We start from the raw sequence: 12,550 nt of genomic DNA, 5'->3' as shown, positions 1-12,550 counted from the left end.
TGTGTACACTGTCCTAAGTTCAGTTTGTTTTAATTTGGGTGTTGATTAGTGGAGTTCTCCATCCAAGGAACTCCATGATGTCAATTAGTTGAGTTCTCCATCCTAAGAGGGAATATGTCTAGGATATCGATAAGCTGAGTTTCCATCCTAAGATTGGAAGTTCAAAACGTTGATTAGTTGCGTTCTCTTTGTCTTGAGAAATGCAGGTTCTCTGTCTTGACAAATTCAGGGTTTCGATTATTTGTGTTCTCCACCCTTACAAGGTGAGCTCTTGGTGTCGATTGAGTTTTTCCTCCATCAAGAAAGAGGAAGTCCACTATGTTGATTAGGTGAGTTCTTCATCCTAAGACGAGTTCAAGTTGGCAGTTCAAGTTGGCCAAGATGAAGTGAGTTCAGTTGCTACTGCTGTAGTAGTAAAGTTAGCAGTACAATAGTGAAGAGGCCAATTTGGCTTGTACTTTAAGGCCATGTTTAGTTTACCCCCAAAACAAAAAACTTTTCAAGATTTCTCGTCACATCGAATTTTGCGGCACATGCATAGAGCATTAAATATAGATGAAAACAAAAACTAATTACACAGTTTGCCTGTAAATCGCGAGACGAATCTTTTAAGCCTAGTTACTCTATGATTGGACAATGTATGCCAAATAAAAACAAAAGTGCTAGTGTCAAAATCCAAAAAACTTTTTGGATCTAAACAAAGCCTAAATTGTAATACTCCGTGCAGTTTATGTACTATAATATGGGATAGTGTTATCCCTCAGTGTTGTTTGTGAGTCCTATAAAAGGACCTACACTGTCCTGAAATGTAACCTTTGTGAGTTTGAATAAGAGAACATATCTCTATTTGATCATTTTACTTTCCATACCATTTAGTTTGGACTATAAAAAGTGACAGCACGGCGAAGCACATTAGCATGGCTGATCTCCATCTCAAGCCTCTTTAATAATGATTCAATAAATCAATAATTTAACTTCTAATAAAGCTGCTACACAACGACATTGTTAAGTTTCAGCTTCCGAGCTCCAGAAATGTTTTTCCAGAGTCTAACAGAAAATCCGGCAACGCGCAGCCGGGGCTTCAGCTGTTTGGACATGGCAGTGTAAGCCTGGCGCAGAGACACGAGCCCCTCACTTCCAGAGCTTCCGCAGAGACATGTTCTTCTCTGTATCCTTCTTCATCACCTTTGCCACTGCCATCTCGAAATCCTCCTGGGTGACGTGCACCCTTCTTTCCCGAAGGGCAAACATTCCTGCTTCTGTGCAAATAGCCTGCAAAACCACAAGGTAGAATCAGCGTGAGTAGTGTACCATAACAGTTATGGTATCTGCACCTTTGACACTTCCAGTGCACAAAGGGTGAGCAATGGCTGCGACACAGATAAAACTGACCAAAGTTCTGCCTAAATGGCTAATTGCAGAGGCTAAAATGATGAGGGTGAATCTAGACAACTGCTACATTTACCCTTGCTACCCAGGCCAAATCTTGCGTGGATGGAATTTTAACTACATACATGAACTAACATGATAACAACCTGGGGCTTCTGAATTTTTGCAGATGCTAAAAGAAGTTGTTTAATGTTTTTACTGTGTAAGTGTGTATTGTTCCATTCTGAATGCAAATTCTCTTGGTAAGGCATGCTTTGTAAACTAGGATCATACAAACCTTCAGCTCTGCCCCAGAGGCTCCATTCATCTTCGTAGCTATCTTCTTCAGATCAATGCCGCGCATCAAGTTCATTCTTCTTGAATGAATCTTCAAAATATCAAAGCGGGACTGAGAACGGAAGATTATAGGTTAGTCAAAGTCAGCAGCCATGCGAGCATTGAAAACTTGAATAAAAAACTGTTAGCACAAGTACTGCATGACTTACAGTTTCACTTGGATTTGGAAATTCAATTTTCCTGTCAATACGTCCAGGCCTCAGGAGGGCTTGATCCAAAATGTCTATCCTGTTTGTTGCCATGAGAACCTTAATCTTGTTCGTTGCTTCAAAACCATCAAGTTGGTTTAGAAGCTCAAGCATGGTGCGCTGAACCTCACTATCACCACTGCCACTTGACTCCATCCTAGCCGATCCAATGGAGTCTATTTCATCCATAAATATAATGGATGGTGCATGTTCCCTTTCAAGACAAAATGAGATAATTAAGCATCTTGGACTATAACTATGCAGCATTTATCACAACAATTTATCTTAGAATCCCACTGAAGTAACACTGATGGTGATGAGTGATGATTTTACTAGAACATAAACTGAGAATGTGTACCTAGCCATCACAAAAAGTTCACGAACCATCCGGGAACCCTCTCCAATGTACTTCTGAACCAGCTCAGAACCAGACACCCTAATGAAGGTACAGTCTGTGTGATGAGCAACTGCACGAGCAAGTAATGTTTTTCCAGTACCTGGAGGGCCATAGAGAATGACACCCTGAAAGATGAGTAGGATAAATATCAATATAGTATTATCGACAGAATAAAATACTTGAGTGATACAAAAAAGACATATATAAAGGTTCCTGTAAACAAACCCTAACCTTTGGTTGGGCAATCCCAAGACTCTCAAACAACTCAGGATGCTTTATTGGAAGCTCGATTACCTGAAGATTGAGTTATTAAGCCAGAGTGCTAGCAGAAGGGCAAAACAACAAAATGTACTGTACAATGAAATTCTTTACACACCTCTTTGATCTCTTTAATTTGCTGATCAAGACCACCAATCATATCATATGTAGAATTAGGAACTTTCTCAACCTTCATAAGGTTAACTAATGGATCGACTTTGCTGGGCAGAATAACATGAAGCATATAGCTCCCGCTTCGAAGAGCAACTCGTGTGGAAGGTGTGAGCTTTGCAATATCTATACTTTTATCAACATCAACAATATATTTGCCTTCTGGATGCACCTGAGAGATTGCCATAACCAGTTAGGTACAGTAGGATATGTGGAAACTCAGTCCCATTCAAAACATACATGCTAACACAAATACATCTGCTATGATAATGATCATACTGTGGACTATGTAAAACAAAGAAACCAGAGAGAAGAGGAACAGTAAATTGGCATCAGCTTGAATTATTGCTATTTTTCACAGAAATTATAAGTAGAATGTCATGTCAAAGAATGAGTGTCCGATTCTGAAATCTAAGATAAAGCACCATTCCAGTTTCTATTATATTCTCTAATATTTTGCATAGACCAAGTACTAGGTATTTGCATAATATCTATCCTTGTTCGCGTGTATTTTTTTTACAGCATACTTTGGATTAGAAAGGATGTATTTGTTCTTTTTCACATATTGCCATGAATGAAATATTGTGCCTCTTCTACTATGCCAAAGCAAGACTGGGATGTTCATACGCCACATTTAAAAACCAAAGGAAGAGAAGAGATGTACCTTCACTAGAACCTTTGACTTGCTCATCACCTTCACAACCTCACCAACATGTGAACCTGGTTCCTGAAGCAGATGCAACTCTTCCCTGCACATTTTAACTGCAACACAAAAGCTGAGAGTTATCAATGATTGTAAGAAATAACATAGTTCATTCCAAAATCCTCATTAGAATTCTGTCTACACAATACTCCCTTCATTAACATCTAGCACCAACACCTCATCTAACAGAGAGGATTTCATGAATGCTAATGTAGAGAGCAAACAAATGCAAACGTGCAACAAGGAAATTTCTCCGCAGAAGCAGCGTGCAACTGTAAAAGCGAGGAGATTTTCACTTTTCAGCAGTTAGTTGAACTGAGTTTAATGACCTGCAGTCCAAGTAATAGGCAAAGGCAAGTTTCAATTCTGAAAGAGGTGTAACCATCATCGGGACTACACACTAGCGAAATTCAGCAATCTCCAATCTCCAATCTCCAACATGAAACATGAAAATCGAATTCCCATTGCTAAGGGGGATTTCAATTCTAAACCTGATCCACATGACTTTCGCACATCTACAATTCCGGTTTTTCCAAAATAAAACTGAAAACACAATTCAGTGGATCGTCTTTTGGGCACCCTACTTCACACACGCCCTAATCAGAGCAAGCGAGGAAACCACCTAAGTAAGCGCTAGAATAGAGACGAGAGTCTAGGGTTTCGGGGGAACCAGCACGCTTACCTTGGGAGTTGAGATCGTTCCTCTGGGCCTCTAGGCGGCTTAGGTCACTGATCCTCTGCTGGACTGCGAGGAGTAGGTCCTGGATGTGCTGATTGTAGTACTTCCCCAGCCCCTCGCCGCCGCCCCTCGTCTTCGCCGTGGCAGCCTCGTGTCCAGCCGCCGTCAGCGCCGAGGGCTTCGGGATGTCCATCGACACCGTCGCCATCGCGCGATTCAGTTCGCCACTTCGCCCGTTCGCCGCGGATGTTTTTATTTGTTCGATTCGAATTTGGTTTCGAGGAGGAGCTGTTGCTCTCCTGGGCTCGTGGACTCCGGCCTTTTAGTAAAAAAAAAAATTAAGATTTTTTGTGACATTAAAAATATAAAAAATAATTAATGATATAGTTCATCTATAATTTGTAGGACGAAACTTTTAAGACTAGTTAGTCCATAATTATACAATAATTGTTAAATTCAAATTCAAATAAAAGTACTACCGTTTTCAAAATCAAAAATTTTTACCAAATTGAATAAGGCCTCCGACTCTCGGGCCTGGGCTTGTAGGACGTGGCCGCGTGTCTGTATTACCTACATATGTAGCTTCTAATGTTTACTTGTTGATAAAAAAAACTATGGCTAAAAGCATTATTCACTGATTTATTATAAGAGAAAAATATTACTAAATAGCTGATAGATTCGGTAGATAAGTAAGCGAACATGATTGTATTATCTCAAAAAACTCAACTAAACATGTTACTCCTTATCAACTCTTGTTTAAATATTTATTACCTCATGCTAAGTTACACTACCAATGTATAACACCCCAAAATTTCTATTTTTGGGTTGTTATTAGAAAACACTAAATAAAATGAATGATTTTAATATGTGGATAAAATTTGCCAATAATAGTTTAGATTTTCATATATTGTTATAAAAAATGGTGCTTTTCAAATATTGTGGAATTAATTAGACGAGCTTTAGTTGATGTGATGCTTGTCTATTACTTGAGTTTATTATTTTTATGTGTGCTAAGATTTTAAAAACACGTTTAGACGTCGTCCGATCCTTCCCAAGAATTTTTCGGATCTTTTCGAGACTTTTTCCCATTTTCCTAAAGCAAAAAACTAATTTTTGGATGCTCTACATTCTTTTTCATAGACACCAAAAACTTTATTTGGATTGATCAACTCTCCATATATCTCTAAAAGTTTTCCTTTAATTTTTAGAATTTTGGAAATATTTTTCAGGGATTTAAAATGATTTCAGTTTTTTCTGGAATTATTTTTGAACTGAAAATGAATTTCTAAAAATCTCGAAATTAAGGAATTTTGAAAAGTTTCCAAACCCTAGACCTATATATATGCCGGCGTAGCCCTCGACGCGCTGATTCCAGAAGTACGATCACTTTCTCGAGCCACCACTCGTAGCCCCGCAGATCCATCGCCGAAGTTTTGGATCTCATCCACGGCGAACTTTTTCGGTGAACGTTTGGCGAGTGTTTCCGACCAGCTCTGCCATCGTGCGCAAAAACCGTCACCATCCCGAGGTTCGTATCGATCTCCTCTGCATCGGCACACTATTATTTTCATGAATCCATACTCGTTCATTGCAAACTCTATCCCGCAACTCATCGTGCTCTAGTGAAACCCTATTGTGTTGCTGCAGTGATGGGGTCACACACCAGTCCTTTGCGCCATCGGTTGTGGGTTAACTATGTCCTTCCACTCTCTAGCCGTTGTGGTGAAAGATGTATCTAAAATTGGCTGCTAGGCCAGGCAACTAGTAGATAGTCAATTATACCTCTTTCATTTGAGATCATTTTTTTACATATGGGCATTCTTTTCAGCATGTATGAATCTTTTATTTCTTTTCTTTCAACCTTCGGTAATCTGTTTCTCTAAACATGGTTTCTTTTTATCGGCCAGTCTAAAAAAATGACTGCTTTTCAGATATACTTGTAACAAAATGAGAAAATTGTAGGTTCCTGAATCCTTGCTGCAGCAACAGCACGAGTTTCGAAAGAAGTAGAACGCCAGCACCATACCTCATGGTTCATGTAAAAATCACCCTACCAACCTCCACTCTTTAATGCGAAACATAACATAGCAACCGTCGCGAACAATAAAGATCATTGGGAAGTAAGAAGAACAAAACTGGTTGATGATGCCATTAAACTTCAAGAACGTACTTTTACAAATATATAACCATACAGGCATATACGCATACAGTAAATCACCAAAATGGGAAGGATTTACACCAATCATGTTGGCAATTTAGTTTTGCCAATAACAAACATTCACTTGGGATTTGCACGATTCACGAACTAATCAAACAAATTAAAAATAGAGACAACTCATGAACGAACAAGCAATGCAATGCATCACATCTAGCATCAGCTAGTGATCTGAATGCAGTGATGAATGCTCGATCAAGACAAAGCAGGGAAACTCACCTCATGATGAACCCCTAGTTGCCTATTAATTAATCAATTGCTTATTAATGCAAAGTACCACATAAGTATTGATGAACCGTCTCAGACATGTAGGAACTTGGAAACGAGAAGAACATAACAATCACTCAGAAAATGTACGTTTGTAAACATAATCTATTAATTAATCATACAAGCATACATATAAATCACCGAAAGGAGAAGGATTTACATTACACTTGAGACTTACACGATCCATGAACTAATCAAACAAAAACAGCGACTACTGATGAACGAACAAGCAAAGCAATGCATCACGTCCAGTACAGAATCACGCAGCAGCTCTAACACCCGATTCATGGCAAAATCGTCAAGCCTGGGCGGGGATCTCCATCTCCGGAAAGAGGCTGCGGATGAGGCGCAGGCTCTTCCCGGCCGTGGTTGGCCTCGGCATCTCCTTCCTCGTAGTCGCTGCGACAGTGGCGGTGGTGGGCGGAGGCAGGGACGACGGCGGTGGAGTTGTCGGCGACGGGGACGGATTGATCATCCTGACTTGGTGCGGCGCGACGCAGACGGTGCTCTTGGGATCGCCGCGTGCCCAGTTGGCGCCGTAGACAACCTCGTAGCCTCCATCGGTGGACGACGACACGATCGTGGCTTTGAGGCACAGCACGAGAACCTGCCCCGTCTTCAGCGTCGCAGTCCTCGTGCGGACACGAACCACCGTGCCGGGCTTCAGATGCGCGGGGACGCCAGGATCAGGAGTAGCTCCGCGCGCGGAACTGGCCGAAGACGATGGGGCGGACCGAGGCGGCGGCGGTGGAAAGGCGAGCCCGGGGGTGCAGCGGCAGCGCGACGACGAAGCGCGAGGCCTGGGCTGCGGGGACGCGTCGGCGACGGCTGAGCGTCGGGAATGGGCGTTGGTCGACGATGGGACCTCCCGATGCGGTGGACGAGGGCATGGACGAGGACGACCCCTGACGGCGTCGCTCGAGCCGTGACGCGGAGGCGGTGATGACACGGACGGCTTCTTGGCGACCGACCTCGTGGGTGCCAACGGCTTGGACCTCCTGCGCTGTAGCTCGCGGCGGATCCTCCGCATGCCGGCGGAAGAGGAGCGCGAAGGAAGGTGCATCTCCATGGCGGAGTTGAGCTGTGGGTGGATTGGATCGATGAGAAGCAGAGAAGCTTGGGTGGATTGCGGAAGGAGACGACGATTGAGGAGAAGAATTTCGTTGCGCGCCAGGAGAAGGGAAGGGGACGGCGTTGGGTTTAAGCAGCTGGACTGGATCCCAAATCTGGCCCAGTCACGCGGACCCGTGATGGCCGAGCCGACTGAATGAATCGAGGCCGAATGATTTTTTCTTTTCAGCGGTTGGGCTCATCTTGTAGCCCATTAACCACCCCTTCTTTCATCCTTAGGGAGAATCCAAGTAATTATTATTTTTCTGCTCAAAAAAATTAATTAGTATTTTCTTCTAAAAAGTAATTACTATTGAACTTTACTACAGCATGCGCGTGCCGAAAGCACACTCCAATTTGAGGAACAAATTATTCTGATTGCCAAAAAAATGGAAATAACGGCCGCAAGAGGGTTTCATGTGTGTGCATTGTCTTCCTCCCACGCGTGATCCCCGCCGCCGGCTTCTCCCCCACGTCTTCCCCGCCTCCAGCATTGCATCGCCCCCATCGGCACCAAATCTGGCGGCACCACCCTCGCCCTCGCCTCCAGGACCTCCCACTATCCCACCACCAGGGGTAGGGTCTCGCCAGACCTCCACAGCTGCGGAGCTCCGGTGAGATCCTACCGTCGGCGTCGACCTTGTTCTTCCCCTCTCCCCTCCCGCCTTCGCTACCATCATGGCTAGAACTCTCGCACCCTGACCTGGCATGATCGCCCCTGCCACCGTCAGCTCCCAGAAACCGCCGTCCATCGACCATCCCCACCGCCTGGGCTACCTACCTCCCTGTCCAACCATTCTATACCCTACCGGAGTTGGAGAAGATAGGGGGAGCTTGTCGGAACCCTAGAAAGCAGATCAGGAGGAGGAGAAGAGAGGGGGGGAGAGGAGGTCTACCTGGTGTGGATCCGCCTGCCGCATCCGCCATGGTCGCGCGTGAAGGAGGTGGTGGGGTGCAGGCACGGGGGAGCTTGTGGGGCGCGGACGTGGAGAGGAGGTTGTCGATGAGGTGCTCGCTGGGGAGAGAGAGAGAGAGTCGAGGAAAGGAAAGGTTGAATATGAGTGTGTGGCGTGCGGCGAATATGCAGGCGGGTGTGTGGGCGTTATCTCCATAGGATGCACGTTTTTATTTTAGCATTTTCCATTATTATTTGGATTTTTTGTTGTGATATTTTTGTCTATTCCTGTTTAAAAATCCACATCAGTAGTGGTAGCATTTCACTACAACAATTAGATAGATATTGCCCACTAGAGAAAAACAACTATCGTCATTGCCACCCTTCCCCACAGGAATATCACCCTCTTCTCTCCCATCCGACAGCCTCGCAGGTGGCAAAAAAGTGGGGACCCGATCTCTCTGTAGTTTTTAGTTTTTCATTGATTCTTGTTCTTATATGATTTAGTTTCTAGCATCATCCATGAGATGGTGGCAACGATGAAGCACTAAAATAAGGTATCTTTGGCCTCTCCCTACCTTGTGGATGTTTGATATTGTGTTGATGAAGGGCCAGTGAGAGTTTGTTTTGTCAGATTTGTTGGTTCTGTTTACATCTTGGTGGCAATTGGCGTGTTTAGCAGGGAAGCAGTCAATCGGCTCTCTTCACGGTGATTTCAACCTCTTCTTTTGGTTTGTTCTGTTGCAAGATCTAGCATCTTTAATACTCTAAACTGATGGTGAATGATTGTAAGCTTGTGTTTCTTGGTGGGCCTCTCCAGTCGATGTTTTCAGTGGGTTCTAGATTTTGTTGTCAGGAACGAGTGGATTATGCGGTCTTTAAAGCCTTGTATGGCAAGAGTGTTTGCAGATGTTTCTTTTCTTTGTTGTCTCTTCAATGCGTTTTTCAATCTTCGACAATGGATGATTTTAAGCATATTTGCCGAATCTACCAGTCATTTAATCGTGTTTTCTCTTACAACAAATCAGCAAACAGTATCTCAGCCATGACTTTTCAGCCAAGCGAACATGGCAAAGCAAACAATACTTTTCAGCCATGACTGGTTTGATCTTCAATGTACTCTTAATTTTAGAGGTCATTTTGTGTCAATTTGTCCTTTCTTTGTTTTCCTTGACATACATACATACATACATACATACATACATACATACATACATACATACATACATACATACATACATACATACATACATACATACATACATACATACATACATACATACATACATACATACATACATACATACATACATACATACATACATACATACATACATACATACATACATACATACATACATACATACATACATACATACATACATACATACATACATACATACATACATACATACATACATACATACATACATACATACATACATACATACATACATACATACATACATACATACATACATACATACATACATACATACATACATACATACATGCATACATACATACATGCATGCATGCATGCATGCATGCATGCATGCATGCATACATGCATGCATACATGCATACATACGTGCATACATACATACATACGTACGTACATACATACGTACATACATACGTACATACATACGTACATACATACATACATACATACATACATACATACATACATACATACATACATACATACATACATACATACATACATACATACATACATACATACATACATACATACATACATACACACACATGTAAGCACGAGTCGTGCATCCAAGTCACACAGGAGACATGGAGCTAAACATTGTTGGTATCTCTATCCGTACTAAAGAGACAAAATTTTAGCCTAAATTTTCATGCGTTGCAAGAGGAATCAGACTTCATATATAATCACTTGATGCAAGTTGTTAGATCTTTTTTATGTTCATCGATACAAAGAAATATTTGAATTTTTTTACGACAAAAAAATTGAAAAGCCAATAGAGTTACTGAACAGGTAGGAAAGAGATTGATCCAAGTGGGTGACCGAACCAGGTGGAGAATGAAGATCAGCAGATGTGAAGGAATAAAAACAATAGTCGGACTCAGGAAAAACAAACCAAATGGATGGATAATATATGCATGAACCAAATGACGTTAATTTTGTTAAGTGCAATGTAAATACTTAATTGACTAATGCATACAACACGACCGCCACCCATGAGTGGCCATGCTCCAACTCGCCCCACCTCGCGGCCGTCGGCGGTGGCGGCCACGGCCCGGTGTAGACCTCGACCCTCCACCTCTGCATGCATCTGCTGCTCGAGTCTGCATGAGCTGGAGAGGTCCCCGAGCTCGCGGCCGCGCCGCGCACAGGCTCATCGCTGCGGTAGGCGAAGCGGGTGGTGCTAGTGCGGCACGAGCAGAGCACGTGGAACACCGAGGCCCGCATCCAAGGGAGCTCCGACCTTCGAGAGATCGATCTCTACTCTTTCCAGGTTTCGATTTTTACTTTCTCCACATGATTGCCTGGGCATACAGAACCTGGTGGTAGACCGAAATTTTGGTAATTTATTATTAGATATAGATATAGATATAGATATAGATAATAAATTATACTCCAGATAGTCTTAGTATGTTGGCAATAAAAAAAGTTCTTAATTGTTTGGTTGCAACGATCAAATCAAAAAGGAAAAAAATAGAAAAGGTAAGCGTTCAAGGCCAGCCATGGGTAAGCCCATGCCCACCAACCAGCATGAGCTGGGCTGCTCCGATCCGCAGGCCCGTTACTTTCTGCGGTTGACCTGTAGGCTGGCCAATCTCCTTCCTTGTGGAGTTGACTGACCGAGCTAGATCTCTCCGATCTCTACTCTTTCGTATTTGAATATAATTTAGAACAACAGACCAAAAAATCCAAACAAAAAAGCTAAAATTTTACCTCTTTATTATTAGGTATAGATTGGTTCAGCCACGTGGGGTGCTATGTCTAGTCGAAAGTGATGCTGCTCTTATTGTATTCATATTCTTGTTAGATGGGTTGTTGCTCCTAACTATGTAGTCGATGGGGTGAAAGAGAATGAGATGGACCGGATCGTGAGGTCCCTACCCTCTCTTATATAAGTTGAGGGGGTAAGGTTACTATAAGAACGATCAACTACCATATTGGATTTCTAGTTTGTTACATGAAATGCATATAGATTGATCCTACAGCATCATCAAGATACACCAACTCCAGATATTCTTGGTGTGCCTTGACTTTCAAGTCGGTTGCTCCATTCAACCTCCATGAGCCTCCTTCGCCATGGCCTCTAGCCTGATAGCTGGACATGGTCTGCGGGTACCCTAGCCCATATATCCGATGAATACAAATTAAACCATTCATCACTAAAATGATGATATATAAACAATATTAACAAAGAATATCTGAAGCCTGTCTTTTCCCCATAGAATAGTTTTAGAAGGGTATATGAATAGCTTGGGCTGAACGAACTAATCACAAAACCTGCACAGTTAGAGAATGACTGTATTCATTGATCTAGAGTTCTTGAATGAACTAGGACAATAAAGTTGATAGTAACTAAAAGTTATTCTTAAGAAGAACGCAAGCAATCCAATTGACTGATTCTTAGATGAGATAAGGTGTGTGACTAGATTAATGCTGAAATACAAGCATAACATTGTCAAAAAAATGTACATATTAGCATAATAAGCTTTAGAGCCCCAAGCAGAGTCTTCAACTCTGGATATATTTCAGGGACTCTCTCCTATTGATAAATGTCATACAGGTAAATATAAATCAAAAGCTATGATAACAGTTCAATCCCAATATTTTTTTGTTAATATTAAATAGATGCTTAGTAAGAAAAATTTAATTTATATATAGGCCCTTCTCTAGATAGAATAGCCCATATCAATAATGTGACTGTAAAGTTCAATCAGCCA

At 42.2% G+C, this 12,550-nt stretch overlaps 1 protein-coding gene across 1 annotated transcript; it reads right to left on the bottom strand.

Annotated features, from left to right (window-relative positions):
• On the bottom strand, nucleotides 843-4,405 carry LOC8082246 (26S protease regulatory subunit 8 homolog A). Its single transcript, XM_002437191.2, has 8 exons — nucleotides 4,125-4,405; nucleotides 3,404-3,501; nucleotides 2,687-2,911; nucleotides 2,542-2,604; nucleotides 2,272-2,435; nucleotides 1,875-2,127; nucleotides 1,667-1,777; nucleotides 843-1,272 (listed from the first exon to the last, which is right to left on the bottom strand). The coding sequence occupies exons 1-8, from the start codon at nucleotides 4,327-4,329 to the stop codon at nucleotides 1,132-1,134; spliced, it is 1,260 nt and encodes a 419-aa protein (XP_002437236.1). The 5' UTR covers nucleotides 4,330-4,405; the 3' UTR covers nucleotides 843-1,131.

The sequence above is a fragment of the Sorghum bicolor genome, chromosome 10, assembly GCF_000003195.3.
Source record: "Sorghum bicolor cultivar BTx623 chromosome 10, Sorghum_bicolor_NCBIv3, whole genome shotgun sequence".
Classification (NCBI taxonomy): domain Eukaryota; kingdom Viridiplantae; phylum Streptophyta; class Magnoliopsida; order Poales; family Poaceae; genus Sorghum; species Sorghum bicolor.
Note: the sequence above shows the minus strand (reverse complement) of the source record. Positions and strands in the feature narration are given on the sequence as shown.